Source organism: Cheilinus undulatus, linkage group 12, assembly GCF_018320785.1.
Source record: "Cheilinus undulatus linkage group 12, ASM1832078v1, whole genome shotgun sequence".
Lineage (NCBI taxonomy): Eukaryota > Metazoa > Chordata > Actinopteri > Labriformes > Labridae > Cheilinus > Cheilinus undulatus.
The window spans coordinates 20951238-20971320 of NC_054876.1; the positions used below are offsets into that span (position 1 = coordinate 20951238).

Here is a 20083-nt window from a genome sequence, read left to right on the forward strand (position 1 = left end):
CATGTGAGCAGTACTCCTTCCATTTCTTGATAATGGATTTAACAGAACTCTGTGGATTTTCAGTGCTTTGTAATTGTTTTTGTATCCATCCCGACTTATAATTTTCCTTCAGTTTTTGTCTGAGTTGCTTGGACTGTTCTGTTGTCTTCGTGGTGTAATGGTAGCCAGGGATACTGATTAACCAGTGACTAGACCTTTCAGACACAGGTGTCTTTATACTACAGTCACTTGAGACATGTTCACTGCAGGCAATTGCCATTTTACGAATTGTGAGACTACTGGACCTTGTTAAGTCAGCCACTTTGCCACTGAATATTTATGCAATCAATTATTTGACCTTTAATTTCCTTTTTTTTTTTAGAAATCTGTTTTCACTTTTACATTTAAGAGGTTTTTTTTGGTCAAAAAAGCATGACTGATTTATAAAATCATTAAAAAAAGGTAAAACATCCAAGGGGGTGAGTTTTTCATAGGCACTATGGAGTGTTAGCTAGCTAAGTGGGCCAATGCTTCTTGAACCGACCAGTCACGTATTCAACACACCAAAAATAGATTTTATTTGTTATTTGTCAATTTCAAGTTAATTCTTCAAATGAGAAATATAACTTGCATTTTAGATAGCCTACAGTGACAAAACTGTTATTGTTACGTTCATACATAATGGCCGACTATGATTTAAACCTCTGAAATATGCATGCTAATTGCTACATTAGCATAGCGACTATTCTTGGTATGACCAAACGGCCACAAAGCACACCTATGTAGTTTATGAAATGCTGATGGCTCTGTTTTATGTAGATCTTAATATTTGGTTGAAAACATATCACCTGACATTATTTTCATAGTAAAACAAATTATCTATCACAAATGTTTAGAAAGGTTAGAGCTTGGCGGCTAATTTTGACTGAAGTTACCCGAGCCAGGTAACTCCTTTAAAAACATAACCCCTCCCAAAAACACCCTCGGGTCAACCCTGCCCTCATCTCACACCAAACAAAGCAGGTGAAGAAGAGGAAGTCAGTTTTCTTCCTCCGTGACAGCGATGTAATATCGCCCTGCCTCCCCGTCCCTCACCTCACCGCCCACCAGCCTGCCTCTTCGTCATCGCTGATGTCTCCTGTCTGCCTGCGGTAGACTCGACTCAAACAACGACCGTTAACACTTTTAACTGCCTCTCATTTATGTAGCATCATGGTATACCTTCAAGGTTACATTCCCAGGTAAAATGTGGAATAACGAGCGGTAAATAGAGCAGCGAAGCTCCACCTGTGCCGGGAGGGAAATGCAGGACGACGGCGGCAAAGCAGCACTCGGGAGCCCCGCAAACACAGCGCAGGTAGGAGCGGAGGTTTGTTATTCAGGCTCCCTGAGACAAACATTTCACACTGTGTGGGTTTCAGGAACATAACAACTCCAAAAGCAGTGTGATACCTCGTTACGAGTGATTTAATTTCACTTTCTAGGGCTCTAGGGGGTGGCAGGGCAGGTAAAATGTCTTTGGATGAAGCGGTCTAACCTGTTCGTCCACATTACTCCCTCCCACCTCTGAGGCTTCTGCTATACTAACATACACTGATGATAAAAGCCTGAGCTCCGTTTACCGACTCAGCAGATGTGTTTGCTCTGACTTTTCTCAAGTTTTACAGACAGAACAGAACATTACAAGGGTGTGTGCTGTCATGAAAGAAACTTACAGTTCAAGTTTTCTCATCAGGTGAAGCTTTGAGCCATTTTCTGACCAGGGTTTAAAAATTGATATTCAAAACCACATGTATAACTTACTGCAGTCTTCTTTTCAGACAACTCATAAAGGTATTTAAAAAACGTACTATGGCTGACAAAGTAATCATAACAACTTCAGTTATCAATCAGACATGACCTTTATTGTATGAAGTAATAAACACCAAGCATTTGTTTACAACATATATGTTTCAAGGGGATAGAGATTTCTAATCATCTTTGATTTTAACAGGAGAGGTAAAACTTTGTATTATGCTGTTATTTACACAATCCTACATAATAAAAAATGCCTATTGTTGAATTAAAGCGTGTTCAAATACATTGAATCCTGGTATGCTCTCTTGTCAGCACAGCTACAAGCTGTTAACCTCAACTTCCTGGATCATATACACCTCTATATATTAACATGTGTTCACATATTCACTATGTGCATTTTAGCACTGCAAACCAGCATTGTTTTGATTTTTTTGTTACTTTACTCATGCCACTTGAATAGCTGATCCATCTTTATACACAAATAGATGTCATTTACAGTTCATAAAACAGAAGCCATGCTGTTATCTTTATCAAACTTCCTCACTGCAAACCTGACCTGACAAAAGAGTTCCTCTCTTGTGTAGAGATGTACAGCCTTGAACAGAGGAAGAGGAAGATCTACTTGGTGGTTTTAACACCTCACACGTTAGACTGGGTAATCACAACCCAAGTTTGCAAGGGTGAAAAATGTACATGTTTATGGTTTTTATTCAAGTAAAAGTACAGTTACTCTAGTTAAAATTTATGTGAGTAAAAGTAAAAGCACTGGTCTATAAATCTATTCTAGTAAAAGTATTTTATATAAAGTTTCCTTTAAATACTGAGTAGCTACTTGGGCTGAACAATTATGGAAAATAATCTAATTGTGATTTTTTTCCCCAATATTGCATTTCTGATTTGAAACAGGATTGTTTTCCCTATTTGTGTGCTTTTTTCAGCAAACACAAGCAATAAAATATTCCATCTTATAATCAACATCATATATTAAATAGATTGAATGAACATAAACTGTTCTTTCCTGTAGACCGGGCATATATGTAAGGATGTCATAACATTATGTAAAAATCAGTGTGAATTACATCTCTTTTTTGTATACTTCAATCACATCAGTAAAGTGACTTATCTGTTTAATTTAAAGCCTTCTAAGCAATCATCATAACAACTAGGGCTGAACCATTTGAAAAAAATATCTGACTATTTTGACTCATATTGCAGGTACTAAGTGTTGTATTAAGGGGAATGATCATTTTTTTTTATTCTCATTTTTAAATAATAAAAAAAAATGAGAAGAGATGGATTTTTTGCAAACTTCTAGAAAAAATGGTCCATAAATGTTTGCATGATGTGTAGAGTATAACATAACTGCTGCTGAAAAAAAGTATGAAACCGACTCACATTTTAGGTCAAAGAAGTATTTCAACTTCTGCAATTTAAAAATTACTGTCGGACATATTGCTATTTAAGCTAATTTACGATTAGCTACCCAGCATTAGTAGCCAATGAGGAGTCATACAGTAAAAAATGAATGTTTTCTATTGGCAATAGCAACATAAGAATATGGATCTCCAACCAGGTTTTTCAGGTAACGTCACATCTCTATAGGAAAGTAAAATAACGTCTGTTTTTGGATGTGATGTAGAATAGTTCCCTCTTTGTGTAGTCAAAACAGAGGAGGAAGAGATGCAAGATCATTGTTCCCAGGTAAAAGTACAGAAAATGTACTCCAAAAAGTACAAGTACCCTAAAATACTCATTAACAGTAATTTGAGTAAATATAATAAGATACTTCCCACCTCTACAAGTTTGACAGTTAAAAAAGACTTTCTGTGTTTTCTCTAAGATGTAACCTGCTGTTGTTTTTTTTAACTTGATAGTGAATCTTAATATTAAAGGACTTATACTGTCATTGAATCATCTACCAGTTATCTGAACAATGCCTAGGTGTACTTTGTTATGAAAAGGCAAAAAGAAACATCCTCCCTGTCTCTTATTTCACTGACCAAACAACTGTGGTTTCATTTCTTCCCTAGAATTCAATACATTTGAACGGGCACACTGTAACTCAGAATGGACACAGTCCCACATTTCCGGCTTCACCACAGCCACAGTTCGATTCCCGAGCCTCGAGTCCTACCCCCACACCCACCCCAGTCATCCCGAGGGAGCAGTGGGGAGGAAAGTATGAGTTCCTGCTCTCCTGTATTGGATACTGCGTGGGACTGGGGAACGTTTGGCGGTTCCCCTACCTTTGTTACCGCAATGGAGGAGGTGAGCAAGCATTCACTGCCCTTTGATGTCTGAAATGTTTTAATGCCAGGATGTACGTCTGTTTTGATTTGTTACACTCATTTGGGCAGGAGGCGCCTTTTGCCCTGCCCTTGGGTGTGCACTGTTCATTTTAATCATGCTGGCTTATTCTGCACACTTGGGTAGCAGCTTTCCTTACTGGGACCTACAACACTGAGCATTAACTAATCCTTTAAGTAGAGACAGCATTTTCCTTGATTACAGACACAAAGTCTGCATCTTTAGCAAACTTCATGTCTTAGTCTAAAATCAAACATGCTACAGCCTGAAAAACAGTAAAGCTGAACGGAATGTATCTGTGATACTTCTACCTACACAGAGCTTATAAGCTAACCTGCCTCAACAGGCCATCTATCTGTAGCTGCATAAGATAGGTCTTCTCACTGAATGTCTCTCCTCGCACCTCCTCCTCTAAAGCTGGTATTTTTCCTCCTTCTGTGCAGGTGTGTTCCTCATCCCTTACTTCATAATGCTCTTCTTCACGGGTGTCCCGCTCTTCCTCATGGAGCTGAGTTTAGGCCAGTATGGAGCAGCTGGCCCTATCACAGTGTGGAAATGTTGCCCACTTCTTAAAGGTAATATATACCTATGTGTATTGTGCTTTCTAGGCTGCAGGGAAATAAGACACTCACATACACTGTTATTCAAGGACACAGCTCTAAAAACATTCCAGGAGATAATTATGTAAGACTCAAAGTGGATTGATGCGCGACTGTAATTAGTCTGACAGTGCTCAACAGTATAAAAATATCTGATCACAGCTTCGTGCTAGTTCTGCACTTATCTTCAGCATCCAGTTTGAACCACACGTCACTCAGAGCAAGCAAGCAAGCTTAAGTTGACAACAAAATACCTGTGTCACCAGTCATTCAGTGTTTAAGTCCTGGAAAATAACCATCTGACTCACATCAGGTCATCATCTCGTTTCTCTACGTCATGTGGCAAACCCTAAACATTCCTGAGATCACTGCTGCATTAATGCACATCCAACGAAGATATGTCTACAAACTGACACAGTGCCAGAAATAGAGCTGGAAAAGCAGATTTTATTACAATCAAGTTTATTTTAAGATGGCCCAGTTTGTGATTGTTTAAAAGAGCTTGATTTCAATTATTAGAAGGATACAAGGAGCAGTATATGGCATGCTGCATTAGGGCCTGTGACTGTTAATGCCTTTCTTTGTGCAGACAGAGTCCACTTTCACCACAAAATCAATGCAGTTCAGTTTTTCAGTGTTTAGCATTCTAAGCACACAAACATTTCAACGTGAGCTTTTCTGCTGCTTTCAGCACTCCCAATGAAAAATACTTTTTACTTTTTGAGCCAACTGAAATTAACAAGGGGCAGGACTTTTTATATCAGCAATTAAAGTCCCTGTAAAGTAAAATCCAAACTTTGTGACTTAACACACGAGATATGTAGGAATAAGGTTGCTGTAAACACATGAAAACCCATATCTCTGTGTGACTGAATTTCTATAATTATATATAATCACTGAGCAGTTTATCTCAGTATAATCTGTTGTTAGCTGATGTTACTGCCCTCATTTTCATTGAAAGTGAACGGCCGGTTATATGCTATGTTTTTGTTTATTGTCTGGTAAATTTCAAATACAGTATGTATCAGTCATGGTGGCCTACAGGTCATTAAAAGTATCAAAACAGATAGATCTGTACCAAAAAACAGTAAATTCAATCCCCAGCTTCTGTCTGTCTTCTCAGGCACAGAGCCGGGCAGGTGTGCTCTCATCAGGAGCATTTTTTTATTTGAGAAGACTGTATTTCTCGCAAGTGGGTGTGGCTTGAACTCATTCAACAGACAAGCCCACATTATCCTGGAGCAGATTTTAAAGCCTAATTTTTTCTGATTTTGAAGCTCAATTTTATAAATTTAGAGAGATTTTTCACAACTGGAATTTGGCCTGGTGGTTTATTACATGGTGGCCTGTCATACAACAAACCTAAAATACAGGTTTTTTTAAGTCACTTTACTGGGACTTTAAATAGTATAATTAAAAAGGTTCAAAAAGCCTATTATCCAGGTCACTTTATAAAAGATAATATTATTATTGATATTGGTAGGATTTAACATATAGCTGATGAATTTAATGGTTATTTTGTACTTCTTGTTGTTGTTATAACCCAGCAAAGAAATTCCAGAGCCAAGAAACACTGACAAAGACAAACATATTATTGAAAACTTGTCCTCTATGTCTATTAGTGCTGTAAATGACAAAGAAATACTTGATGTTGTTAAAATGCTTAAGTCCACTGATTGTTCTGACATTGACATAGTATTAGTGAATGTATTGTAGAATATATAGTGCAAACATTTACATACATCTGTAACCTCTCCTTTGAAACTGGCACGTTTCCCTCAAAAATAAAAATGGCAAATTTCCATCTATTAAAGTAGAGACAGATATCAGTTCACCAGTCACAGACCAATATCACTGCTTCCTCAATTCTCAGATCTCTTAGAAAATGATTCCTGCAGCAATTTGATAAAAGGCTATTGAGAAATACAAAATATTAAGTGATTACCAGTATAGCTTTAGAGCGAACAGGTCCACCTCAATGACCGTGATGAAACTTGTGGAAGAGATATCTACCGCAATAGTCAGAAAGGAATATACTGTTGTTGTTTTAATAGATCTGAAAAAGGCCTTACATACAATTGATCATAGCATATTATTGCTGCTTTAGAGAGAAAGGATTATCATGAAACAAACAGCTAAAGAAGAGCAGCTTTTACCATCTATATACTGGACTGAAGGCTGAGACAACATTACACATTTTGAGTTAACAATTCCATAACTTTCAGGGATAGTGCATTAAAAAGCAATGCACCAGTGTTCTCCACTACTTTTTGTTGCTTTTGCCATCCTAGGAGAGGGGATTTAGAAGTGGGTCACTCTGCAGTGACAGAATAATAAGCGAATATCTTCCATATACAAAATAGCTACTTCAGCCATGTTTTTCTGAATTAATAGAAAACATTTTAAAATTTAAGTAAACAGTACTTTATCACCAAGTTTTGTTAGTCATTGTATTCAAATTAGGGCTGGGAAATAAATAGATAAATCAGGGTTTTGGTAAATTGAGATTTGGAAAATTGAAATTCGCAATTTTCTCTTAACCTCTTCCACCCGGGGTCCTTTTTCTAAGTTCAAGCTTGAAAAAGGCAAAACCAAATACAGTTGAGTACTTTGCATTTACATGGTGTACATGAATAAACTTGGTATCAATGTAAAGATCACACAGGGTGGTTTTCTTCAATGGATGGGCTCTCTCTAAAATATGAGGGTTAATTTTGAGTCTACCCACTTCTGCAGGCACCACTACTACACCCCTTCCTCTTATGTCTTCGCTTATTTTTTTCCCCTGTGCCTGTGAGAGCTATGTTGTCTGACAAAATATTTTCATCCGTTTATTTAAACAGTGTATCATCTGGTGATAGTCTTTACTGTGGAAAATGATTTTGAGGAAGCAAAAAGCTGTATTGACAGCATGCTATTTTTCAGTTTCCCTACAGCTATGGTTTGAGGCATTAATCAAAACAAGAAAAAGAAATAATGTCTGTTGTTGCTGATTGTCTGTTTCATAACCAGCTTAAACTCTTCTTATGAGCTTCAGATATATAAATAGATATACCACTGTATTTATCATGAGGCTTAAAGCTGCCTGTATATAAAGCTGTGACACATCACATTGTACTATAGAGTAATCAAGTTTATTTACCGTTTATTTGTGTCTTCTTGTAGGTATTGGAATTGGGATGCTCTGTGTGTCCACACTGGTCTGTCTCTACTATAATGTCATTATAGCCTGGACATTTTACTACCTGGGCAGCTCGTTCCAGAGCCCCCTTCCCTGGTCCTGCGATGCTATAGCTAATGCAGCTCTCTGTGGTAATGGCACAGTAGGCAACAGCTCTGGTAGTAGAGTCCTCAGCCCCACAGAGATCTTCTGGAAGTAAGTGTCTTTCAATTACTTATCTCTCAGATAAAAAAGTCATAATTTAAATTTAAAGTAATATCAGGAAATATGCTCAGTCTGTCGAATACACCTACATAAGATAATACATCTCCAATTTTAGAAACACTAACTGTTGTGATTTCTTATAGTATGATATTTTAGTCATTATAACTTTTGCACTGAACCAGATATATCTTGCAGAAACTTTTAAGTTGAGTTCATGTACATAGTATGGTGTGGTGTACATAGGGAAAAAGTTTCCCTATCTAGCTTGCTTACAGTTTTTAGCAATAGCACGGCTTTATTGATATACAGCAAACAAACCAAAGGGCTCAGGCTGAGGCAAGATACAGCATCTAGGTCAGACCGTTTGTTGACCTGATCACTGAAGCCTTCCCTCATTGAGGCACAGCAGGCATTCAGAGGCACTCAGAGAGGCCGCTTCCCTACTGATCTGTGCCCCCTCCACTCATGCAGGACTCATCCGATCTCCCTACTGCTGAATGAAGGGCCTAGGACTTTTATTTGATGCCTATTGCTCTGTTAATAAGATCTTATTATCAGGGTTTTATTCCAACTCTTTTGACATTATTTCACATATTATATCTTCCAGTTAATCTATGTTTGACAGCCTTACAGACTGCAGAAAAAATTGCATTTGCAATTCTAATTACACAATGTAATTTCTGAAGAATTGATGCTGTGAATGCTGCATGCTTAATAAGCTGATGCTTTACTGCTAATGCTGCATTCGAAAAAGGTGAGTGAAGTGATCCATGAATATTTATTTGAAAGGTTAGCAACAAACTGCTAATGCTGCATGTAAAAAAGATGCAAAATACACAGTACTGTGCAGAACTTTTAGGCATGTTTGGGCCAAAAATTGAGGCTGAAGTAAGGCATGAAATGGCAAGTAAGCCCACCTAAGGGCACCATCAGGCATGAAGGAGGATTGGCATAACCCAGGTTATGCCCTGGGTGTCCTTGCATATTACAGGGGCATCTGAAAATAATCTGTTGAAAAAATAACAAAGTCCACATCTTTCGAGCACAGGAATGGGTGGATGTGGTGAGTAAGCTTTGGTAACTGTCTGGGTGGATAGCAGTATTGCCACGAACTCCTGATCATGCTGTGGATGATTTTCAGGAGGGCCTGAAAATCTGCCTGCAGCCTCTGGGCGTATCACCAGTGTCGAAAAGGCCAGACAAAATAGATGCCGTTGAGTTTGACCTTGGCTGCTGAGTGACACCTGTGTATTGACATGTGTCAAGCTTGACTCTTGCTGCCCTGCCCCCTCCCCCCTTTCCAGCCCTGGCACATTGGGCCCTGTGATAAATCCTTAGCACCCTACATCCTAAAACTTGTGCACATGACTGTATGTATGAAAGATGCTAAAGCTGCATTTGAAAATGGTTTAATAATCTTTTAAATGAAGAAAGATGTTGAATTTGTCATGGAAAGGCTGGCACTTTGATTCAGAAATATGAGCAGGGAGGGGAAATTAAAAAATCCTCTCTTCTGTTGTCCTGAAATTTATGCCCAAAACTTCACATTAGAGTAAATGACAGAATTGATGATCTTCCTGTGACAGTTGGCTGTCTTCTGGCAAAAGGGTAGATTATTTTGCTTTGACAAGTGGTTTAACACAAGCAGAACAAGGTTACCTATGCTTTGACGCCCCTTTGAAGTATCAGCATTGCATTATGTCGCTTAAATAGCAATTTGCTCATGAAGGTTATTCACAGGAGCACTGAGGACTCTGTGTCCCACTGTTAAGCCTGAGATCCCAGACCATTGAAATGAATGGAAAACACCTTGAAGGGCTGAAAATGGGATCAACTTTGAAAGGTCACTGTGAAAAATCGCTGAATCACTATGAAGTAGCCTAACATGCTATATGAATGGAGTTTCTAGGCAGATCTATGAATAAGTTTAAAGGGTTTGAATGAAGTTGAAAAGGTAAGAGAAAGGGATGCTTCTAACATTTTAATTGACTAGTCCTCACTCCCAACTTTATGAAAATATATCCTCGAGAGTTTGAATGATATCAATGCCTATGCTAGCATTTCAGAGCTTTTTTTTAATCTTTATTTATAGAACAGCTAAAAAGAGACAAGAAAGGGAGTGACAGGGAGAAGAGAGTTGGGTAGACAGGCTTGAAAGGGCTGCAGACAGGAGGACTTATCTCTTGACAATAAATCACATCATGTTGTCTCTTAACAGTAACATGCTTCACTGTTTATGTGTATTTGCTTTGGAAAAATATAGAAAGCCTTTTCTACAGCTTGCTTGTAGGACATCTACACATGGCAACTGTTTTAGACAAACTGTATAATAGAAATAATCTATTTTTCAGTAACTGATGGCCTTTTTTGCTCATCAGTATTACTTTCAGTCTGTTTCAAATACCAGGCAAAAACTTTTCACAGGGCCATCAACTCGGTTTGATCTTATCTCTAATAGTATATTCATATGTTAAATATCTAACCACTGCAACTGTTTGCTTCTCAGATTATATTGTACATTATGAAGGCTTTAAATAACCCTGACTGTGTCCTGTACAGCAGAACAATATCAGTCTTTGTCTCTTTTCACTAATGGAATTTAATAGCAGAGCTGATTTTGTGTCACAAATCCACTATTCCATCAGTGACACAAAGCAATGAAGCAAACAGTATTTGAACCCTGGTTCTTCAGACAAAAGCCTCTCAGTTAAATAAACACTTAAGCCCAATCCCATGTATAATATGTGTTTAGTAGGTGTGGTAGGTGCTGTGTAGTCTTACATGTTTTGTTTGAATTGTGTCTTGCAGTGAGCGTGTGCTGGGAGTAGTACACAGTGAGGGCCTCCACGACCCGGGTCCTGTCCGGTGGCCCCTGGCTCTGTGCCTGCTGGCTGCCTGGATCGTCATCTTCCTGTGTATGTTGAAGGGCATCCGCAGCTCGGGCAAGGTGAATCAACACAGTGTTGCTATTGTTAGCTCCCTCTAAACAGACACAGACAGCCCTGTATTTAGTTTTCATATCCTGTCGACCTAATGTTTGAGTCTGTGCCCTGTGTATTTTCAGGTGGTTTATGTAACAGCTACCTTCCCGTACTTTGTGCTCATCGTTTTGATCATCAGAGGAGCTACACTGGAGGGATCTATGCAGGGCGTTGCCTTCTACCTCACACCAGACTGGAGTCGATTAGCTAATGCACAGGTATTAATGATAGGACACACACCATGTTTTGACCCTACTTAATCAGTGACAAAGGCTGACCACAAGGGGGGATGGGGAGATAAGGGAGCTTTCTGGGGCCCTGTCAAACTGAGAGGCCTATGGAGGTCAGGAAAATCATGGTCCATTGTAATGATATTTTATTTTTAACCTGGATAATAACTTATCAAAGCAACAAAAAAGGAATTTTATTTTTTATGCTGCAGTACAATATAGCATTTTTCAAAATATAAACCCATTTTCTTAAAACAGAATTACTTTTTAACTGGTGATGTTAACAATGTGGATGGGAACACTGAACTAAACAATTAGTAATGGCAGGCATTATAGCTTGGCCATAATGTGCCGAATGTCAGGATGCCAGAAAATAAAGTAGAAGAAACTGAGAAGAAGTGAAGAAGAATTGAATAATTGTGAGAGACAAAAGGTGGCAAGAATGGGTCATGGTGTCCATAAATGGAAAAAAAATGGTTAAAGTGGCAAACGGGGCAAAAAACTTCAAGAATGATCAAAAAGTAAAAAAAAAAAAGAAAGCAGCAAAAAAGTAGCAAACCTGCAAAAATGCAGAAATTGACAAAAAATGGCAAAAGGTAGCTATTATGGCAAAAGGGGGGAAAATGGAAAATCTGAGCAAAAGGGAGCAAAAATTGGATAAAATTGGTTTAAAAAGGGGGGGGACAAAAAGTGGTAATGGTTGAAACGTGACATCAATGGGCATAAAGCAGCAAAAAGTGCCACAAATAGGCAAAAAGAGTGTAAAGGGGCAAGAAGAAATGGCTGTGGAAAGCACTCGAGCGACTTGACTCAGCAGTCATCTCTTGATTATTTATGCAAATTTGATAAATTCCCTAAATAGGTATCTACATACAAGTGCAGCTGTTAATCCCCTTTGAATTGTATTTTCTCAACACTGACTCTATATTTATTTCTGAAGTTGCTGGTGGGGATATAAACTATGAAGCTTCATGGAAAAGAAAGCCTTGGTTAGTGGTCCGTTACTGCAGGCTACACTGAAGCCCTTTAAAGTCAGCCAGATACAGTTAAACAGAGGTGTAACACTGACAGATGGTAACTGATGGTCCTTAATATTTTGTTTCATTTAATCACATTTTACTTGGTCCACTCATGGTAATGTTCACACTTTGAAAAAAATCACATTCCTTGTCTTGAAAGAAGCAAGGATAACAAAATTCTTATTTTGCCTGCAAGGGAACCATGTTGAATTTCAATTATAGTATGTACCAATCAATATCACAATAACTTTAAAAGAAAAAGGCTTTGGCTGCAATACCTATGTATGTAGGTATTTATTACTTGAGTTGGTGGGTCCAAATCTTGACATTGGAGTACAACATATTTAAAATCCATATATTGTGTTAGAAATGTGCATACTGACTGCCCTCTGCAGATTGAAGCCCAGCTACTGCCATCAAATTTTTTCCACTTGCTGATCTGACAGGAGATGTAAAAGTGCCAGCAGTAATCACCACAAGGCTTAACAGTGGCCACCCACTCTTTCCCCGACCAATATAACTTCAGTAGTAGCAGTCGGCAGGCAAAATTGGGTTTCACCACTTAGAGAAGTGGCTGTGATACTCTAGGATTACGGATAGTGTAGTTCATTTCCCCCAGATTAAGAGTAAATTATTTTTTGTTCAAAATAAGGTTGATAACATTCACATTTGAGTCTTCTTCATGATCATATTGTTTCATACATTTGTCATATATTTTCACTGTTTAAAGAATATTTCTCCTTTTCCATTGCAGGTTTGGAATGATGCCGCCTCACAGATCTTCTACTCTTTAGGTATAGGAGTTGGTGGTCTGCTCTCTATGGCCTCTTACAATAAGTTTGACAACAATGTAATCAGGTGAGTATATTCTCCAATGTGCCAATTGATTGGTTGTTTTAGCCATGAAGGTTTCAATCTTTTGATAGTGTTTCTTTTGATTTCAGAGACACCTTGATTATCACCACAGGAAATTGCAGCACAAGCTTCTTTGCAGGATTTGCAATCTTTTCAATCCTAGGACACATGGCATGGAGGAAGGGAGTGCCTGTAGGAGAGGTAGCAGACACAGGTAGCTACTTTGCTCCATAATCTTGTTTAAGTTCTTTAATGCAGACATCTAAACTGGCAAATTTAAGAATTTTAATCTGTTAAGAGAATATTTCCAAAGAGTATTTGATCCCAAGCATAACTCAGTCACTATTCCTATGAAATGAATCCATGACAGATTTATCAGCAGCTTATTCTATTTATAATTTATTTTTTTATTTCTAAAAAAAACATACTTAAGTTGTACTTTACTGCAATGTGATGCATATTTTGCCTTGCTAAACTTTGTGTATTCTCCTCAGGTCCTGGCTTGGCTTTTGTTGCTTACCCAGAAGCCCTTGCTTTGCTTCCAGGTTCAGTGTTCTGGTCCATTATGTTCTTCCTGATGCTCTTTATGCTTGGGATTGATACCCTGGTAAGGCCACAGACCACACAAAGTCACGAGCAGAAAAATGCACAGACCTGTTTCACACCCTCCTTTCTGTTGTTTCACAGTTTGGAAACATGGAGGGCATCACAACAGCCGTACTGGACGAGTTTCCACAGCTCAGAGGGAACACGCTGCACAAGTCCTTGTTCCTGGGCGCTCTGTGTTTTGGTTTCTACCTGATGGGTCTCCTGTTGGTGACTGATGTGAGTTTGGGATTTTATTGTGTTGAAAAGAGCTTCAAATGCTTCTTCTTTGTGGTCACTCTTACATCCCCCCATGCTGTGTGTGTGTTCATAGGGTGGGATTTACTGGTTCACTCTCATTGACGCCTTCAGCACTAGTTTTGGCCTCATCATCATCACCCTCTTCATGTGCATTGGCATCTCCTTCTTCTATGGTGAACCATCTCATACCTCTAATCTTTATGTCAAACTCCTCTAACACCACATTATTCTTCCCGTCATCTAGGAAATTTGGTGATTTTAAGTTTTTAAAAAGAGAAAAGCTTGTCTTGCTGTAATGGCTGCACATTAAATCAAATAATTGTACTCCATTTCTCACAATTTTTGTTTTTTTCTAACACTCTGTTGACCTATATTTCATTCTTAAGATGTCTTATTTAATCTTTGATGCCTAAAATATATCATATTTATTTTTCTATCAGGTGTGAACCAGTTCTGTCAGGACATCATTGACATGATTTGTCACTGCCCACCCTGGTGCAGCAAAGTGCTGCTTTACTTCAAAGCATGCTGGGTTGTTGTCACTCCATTTCTGCTTCTGGTGAGTGACACAACAGTATTAAGATCCATAATTGTTGTGAGGAGAGGCAGCTACAAACAGAGATAACTGGTTGTCTAAAGAGATGCACTGATCGCAAAAACCAGGACCAATGTTAATACCAATGTTTGCAGATGAGGACGACATGATCACCCCTCCTATGAAAATTTCATTTTTTAAAAGTGTTTTTCAATGGGGGTGGCTGTTAAACAGAGTGAGGAATATTCAACACAGCTTTTACTTTGCACATAGAAAAAAAAATAATTCACAAAAACACAAAAATAGAAGATAAACCTCAGTTTTAACTTGATTTTACAGGCTTTGAGCATTACAAAGTTCAAGCCCATCATCAACCAACAGTGGTTTCTGCTATGGCTCAGTTCTAAAGGGGGTAATAATTAAGACCCTGGTAGTTTTTTTAAATAATTTTGTTTCTGTGTGCAAAGTAAAATAATTCAAGCATCCAAAATAAAACTAGGATGTTTGGAAAAGTGGTGTTAAAAGTCTTTGCTCTGTTTAACAGCACTTGGGAAATACATTATAAAAAACCCTGTAAGTTTCGGAAGCGGGCAAATGATTTTGTCCTCATCTTTAAAATGAAAATATGGTCAATACCTGTGCCTATGTTTTTCATTACTTTGTTAAGTGTAACACACCCACAATGCAAACATTTGTCTCATGTTTGACCACAATACAGATGAGAATTTGTCCTAAAGGTCACATCTTCTGCCCAGTTATAAATCCTGTCTCTGAATTAGGCTGTGCATACTAAATATCAGCATTGAATTGATATGCCAGAACAGATAAACATCTGCTACGGATACTGGTTCATGCTCACATCATTTGTTTGGTAAAAAGGCCTAAATTTGGTAGATACCAATGTTAAACGGATGAATTTGTGCATTTTTAGTTGTCTGCAACTAATAAAAACTAATGTTATGCAGAACATCAAGAAAACAAACACACACACTTAGCTGTCTTGTTATTTTTTTATTATAGATAACTTTTCTAACTGAAGTTTAAAGGTTAATACAAGAATTTCAGGTTGCAAACAGCATCTTTTAAAATAAGAATGCATTGTTGCCAACTTGAGTGTCCTTAACTTTTTTAAATCATTAAGTCTTAGAAGTGTTAATATCATAAAAGTTGTAAAAGAATTTGTGAATGTTTATGAATGTTTAAAAGGTTTATTTCGGTGTAGGAACCAGGCCACGGTGGTCACTTCTTGTGTTGGTTTGAAGAAAGTAAGAAGGAACAACAACTTCTTACTTTTTTTTGATGGACTAAAATGTGATTATGCAAATTTAGAAGCAAAACATTGAGGATCTTGAGTTTCTACAAGCTGAACTGTTCTTTTTGGCCTTGAGCTGAGGTAATAGTTTAAAGGTATTGTTTGTTCTTTCGTATCAGGTTCACAATCTGTGTTAGGTCACTCTTGTCTGTACTGCTCCTGTCATCTAGAGTGGAAACATTTTTTAGTGTGATTTTAGAGAAAACGCAATTTGATGCCACCTTTCATTGTAAGGCATCTTTCACTTTGAGTCAGGGTGTAATGTGATGAGCCGGGACATTGTGCACACTCATCATCCCGTTAAATGACTGAACTACAGAGGAACAAAGTCTGATGACACAATTACCTTTTGTTTTAAAGCCTAATTTAGGGAACTAAAATAACATCACAACGTTGAAATGATGCTTTACTCAAGTCCTTAGGAGTGTTGTTGTCAATAATTAAAGAGGAGAAACTGACATTCAATCTGAGTTCCCCTTTAAGTGTTCTCTGCTGACCTTCTCATTCATTCCTCCTCTCTGGCTTTGTGTTCATCCCTCTGCTCGCTCTGCACCTCTCCCCTTACGGCTGTAGTTCATCCTGACCTACATCTTTATTGAGATGTACAACACATCACTCCACTACGGCTCCTATGTGTATCCAAGGTGGGGGAAAGCACTGGGCGTGTGCATAGGAGCGACCTGCTGTCTGCAGATCCTCATCTGGGCTATTGTGGCCATCAGCAAAGAGAGTGGGACACTGAAAGATGTAAGTGTAATTGATATGTCATTCTGTCTCTCTTATACCTCAGGCTCTGTTTATAACAGTGTAACATTTGCAGTTGAAATTAAGACTGCTTTGACCGTTTTCTGTCCTGTTATTTTATTTCAGCGTTTCAAGAAATCGATCCGACCTCTGAATTCCTGGCGGGTGAACAATCTGAGCAGCACTGCCAGAGTGGAAGAACGCACAGAACCAGAGCGGGTGGAAGCTCCATTCACTGTCACCCTCACAGACATGGATTTTACAGCGATGAGATGGGAGACAGGGGGTCAGGCATAACAACATGGAGCGAAGTGATGAACAAAACGGTGGTAAACAAACTAGGTTGTTGAGAGACTGAGAAATTTATTAGGAAGTTTTGGCCCCAGCAAGTTTCTGGTGGCCATGTCTGAAGAGACTGTGTCCTGCAGCGCAGTGTGGATTCATTGCTTTATTTATATTATTATGTATATTTGAATTGTGTTTTTTAAATCTTTTTTACATTGTAAAATATGAGGTTAATGTTCCTATAGTTGGGCTTCTCCAGGACATTGGGATGATGATCTTGCCATGTATCCACTGATCTTATTTATTAATTTAGCCCAGTATAATGAACACTCCACAGAAGTCAGATCCACTGCATATTAACCATATTAAAAGGGAGTGAGAAGAAATGTGCAATGATGATTCACTGTGACATTCAATAACAGCGGGTCAGTACTGAAATTGATACAACTCTCCATTCTGGTGAATTTAATTGTAATGATGACATGGCTGTCAGGCTTATTTTAATCCATTTTAACTTTTAATCAATTAATTGCTAAAATTATTTATATAATAGATTCTGTCATGTGCATAAGTTTTAGACTTGTAGGGTGCTAAGGATTCATCATAGTGACCAATGTGCAACACCTCAGGGCTGGAGAGGGGCAGGGCTGCAGAGTCAAGCTTTGCACATGTCAACACAAGTGTCATCTGGCAGCCGAGGTCAAGCTTAACGCATCTTTCTTGAGCCTTTTCGACCCTGGTAATAAGCCAAGAGACCGCCAGTGGTTTTCAGGCTCTTAGGTCATGCACAGCATGACCAGGGGCTCGTGGCAATACTACTATCCACCCAGACAGTTCCCTAGGCCATGCTTAATCGCCATACCCACCTTTTAATCCACCCTAAAGGTGTGGACTTGGTTATTTTTTCAACAGATTATTTTATGATGCTCCTGATAATATTCAAGGACATCTGGAGCACGACCTGGGTTTTGTAAGTCCTCCCTCCAGCCGGCTTCACTCACCATCACACGCCTTTTTTCAGCCTCAATTTTTGGACCAAACAAATGTTCTTCTCAGTACTGTAGATCAAATAAAATTTTCCAATCAAAGTCGGCCTTCCATACTTCCCTAACATAACCACAGACCTCTTATCTGATTTCTAATTTCCAGCTCCTGTAGAAAATGTAGCCAAGTTTTTGCTTACAGTGGCTATTGTGCTTAATAAGCTTTACATTGTAAATGTATTATAGATGGCTTATAAATAGAAGTTTGTAACCATCATTTCTACAGGAAGAGCAACAATAGAAGTTTGAAGGTATCTGCACCAGTTGCTTTTTATTTTTTGTTCGCTGGATCCTTGCTTTAAATATCCTTTATTGCAGTGGTTCTCAACTGGTGGGCCTGGATCCAAAATGTGGAAAAAGTATGAGATACAGAAGCCTTAACTTGAGATGTGGAACACCCATACATTTTCAGGCTTTCTTGTGGTGATAAGTAAATATCTGTCTTTTTGTTAAGATTTCAACTAATTTATGTCATTATTTCACGTAACAAAGCAATGTTACAAAAATTTGTTAAGAAATTTCAAAATTCCATCGTGTTTTGGGAAAATGGAGTAAAATAAAGTATTTGCAACCATACTCTTCTGTAATGATAGGATTTTTAAACATGATTGTCTTATCCTGTCTCTTGGTTCAGTTGTTTTTTTTTTCCATTTTGTGTCCAAACTACAACATTTTTATTATTTAAATGTGAGTGGTTTTAAAAATGTGGTTCTCATAAGGAGGTGGTAATGGGTCCTGATGCCTGACCAGTTGAGAATCACTGCTTTATTGGCTACATCCCCCTCATTCATAAATGAGCTCAAACCCTCCTTAAAGAACTGAAAACCATTGGTTGAATGTTTCATTTCAGTGGCACTCATTGTCATGGACATGACAATTGTCATAGTTTGAATCTTGCCAACATTTCTCACAACTGTCTGAGCACCTGCCCAAACATGAAGACACTGGATGTGCAATTGATACTAACTGGCAAAATGGTTATTGTACCTCAATTTCCTTGCACTATCAGATTACTGTTTTATGCCACTAGACTATGTGCTATGTAAGCCATTTGGTCTCTGTTTATTTTTTCCACCTTCAAAGCATCTAGCTTTACTCAAAAGATATAATTGTCCTGTTTAGGATTGTTTGCCTCATCAGGTAAATTAAACTTGTTTTGCCTTTGTACACCTTGTTGCCCTGTCTTATCCATGAGTTATGATGTGTATGAGAAATTAAAAATTGTCATTGTTTTTAATTCTTATCGTAGTTATTCATTCCTTTTTATCGCCAAATCTTAAGCCTTATTCTAGTCTTCTCTGTGTCATATTGGTTTGGAAACAAACTTTTAAGACAATAACCATAAGAATTACAGCAAGTCCTGTGATGAGCATCCTAACTGTGGGGGACCAAAAATGACAAAACTAAAAATTAAAAAAAATGTAGAAATTACAGATGTAAGTACAGATAGAAATAAATGAATAAATAAATAAATAAATGCACATTAAAGATGATATTAGGGCTGCAGTAATAGATTCTTTTTGTAGTTGAGTACTCTATCGATTCTTCTGACGATTAATCGAGTACTCTAATGAGAAATATTGCATTTTTTAATCAGTCACTTTGGCTTTTTTCAAGAGAAGTATTTCTAGACAAATGAGAAAAGAAGCTGGGTCCCTTAAATGAACTACTTCTATATTAAAAATTGGTATTATTCTTTAAAGAAAATATATTTTACAAAGTGCAATGAAGTTCTGGTGACAGTTTACATTTCTTAAAGTTACAAGGAAAGGAAGTTAAATAATGACATTAAATTATGACATATTTGGGGTTTTAGGGATCCTCTCCCAGGAAATTTTGGGTGCTAACACTTAATTTCTGCTGTTGTAGTTTATTTTTATTTTCAAATTTGTCATTAAAGTAAAGGGACACAATCATTTTAACATCCTCTACTTTATGCATGCGTGTAATATTTCACATTCTAGCAAGAATAGAGTTCCATTATTCACACAGTGGTCTGATGATGTCTGAGAGGAGAATTTTTAGATTACAGGAATATGGTCGATTTTTCAAAGCGTGTTCACTTTTAATTTTTGCACATTTTTGTTTGTGAATTCATCCACCTTATAGATATGATCTTTAAAGACCATCCAATGACATGTAGAACACATTTTAAGGGATAAAGCT

At 37.9% G+C, this 20083-nt stretch overlaps 1 protein-coding gene across 1 annotated transcript; it reads left to right on the forward strand.

The window, feature by feature from the left end:
* The first annotated feature begins 1046 nt into the window (after positions 1–1046).
* On the forward strand, positions 1047–19154 carry slc6a7 (solute carrier family 6 member 7). Its single transcript, XM_041800652.1, has 14 exons — positions 1047–1336; positions 3807–4044; positions 4527–4658; positions 7848–8058; positions 10876–11014; positions 11132–11266; positions 13052–13155; positions 13242–13366; positions 13647–13759; positions 13840–13977; positions 14072–14171; positions 14439–14557; positions 16419–16592; positions 16716–19154. Exons 1-14 carry the CDS (start codon positions 1283–1285, stop codon positions 16884–16886), a joined length of 1953 nt encoding a protein of 650 aa, XP_041656586.1. The 5' UTR covers positions 1047–1282; the 3' UTR covers positions 16887–19154.
* The last annotated feature ends 929 nt before the right edge of the window (positions 19155–20083 follow it).

Excerpts from the sequence above, each read along its gene's own strand:
- slc6a7 (XM_041800652.1), top strand. The coding sequence starts at position 1,283 with ATGCAGGACGACGGCGGCAAAGCAGCACTCGGGAGCCCCGCAAACACA. Across the intron at positions 8,059-10,875 it reads CCCACAGAGATCTTCTGGAA|TGAGCGTGTGCTGGGAGTAG; the intron begins GTAAGTGTCTTT and ends TGTGTCTTGCAG. Across the intron at positions 13,978-14,071 it reads GTCTCCTGTTGGTGACTGAT|GGTGGGATTTACTGGTTCAC; the intron begins GTGAGTTTGGGA and ends GTGTGTTCATAG.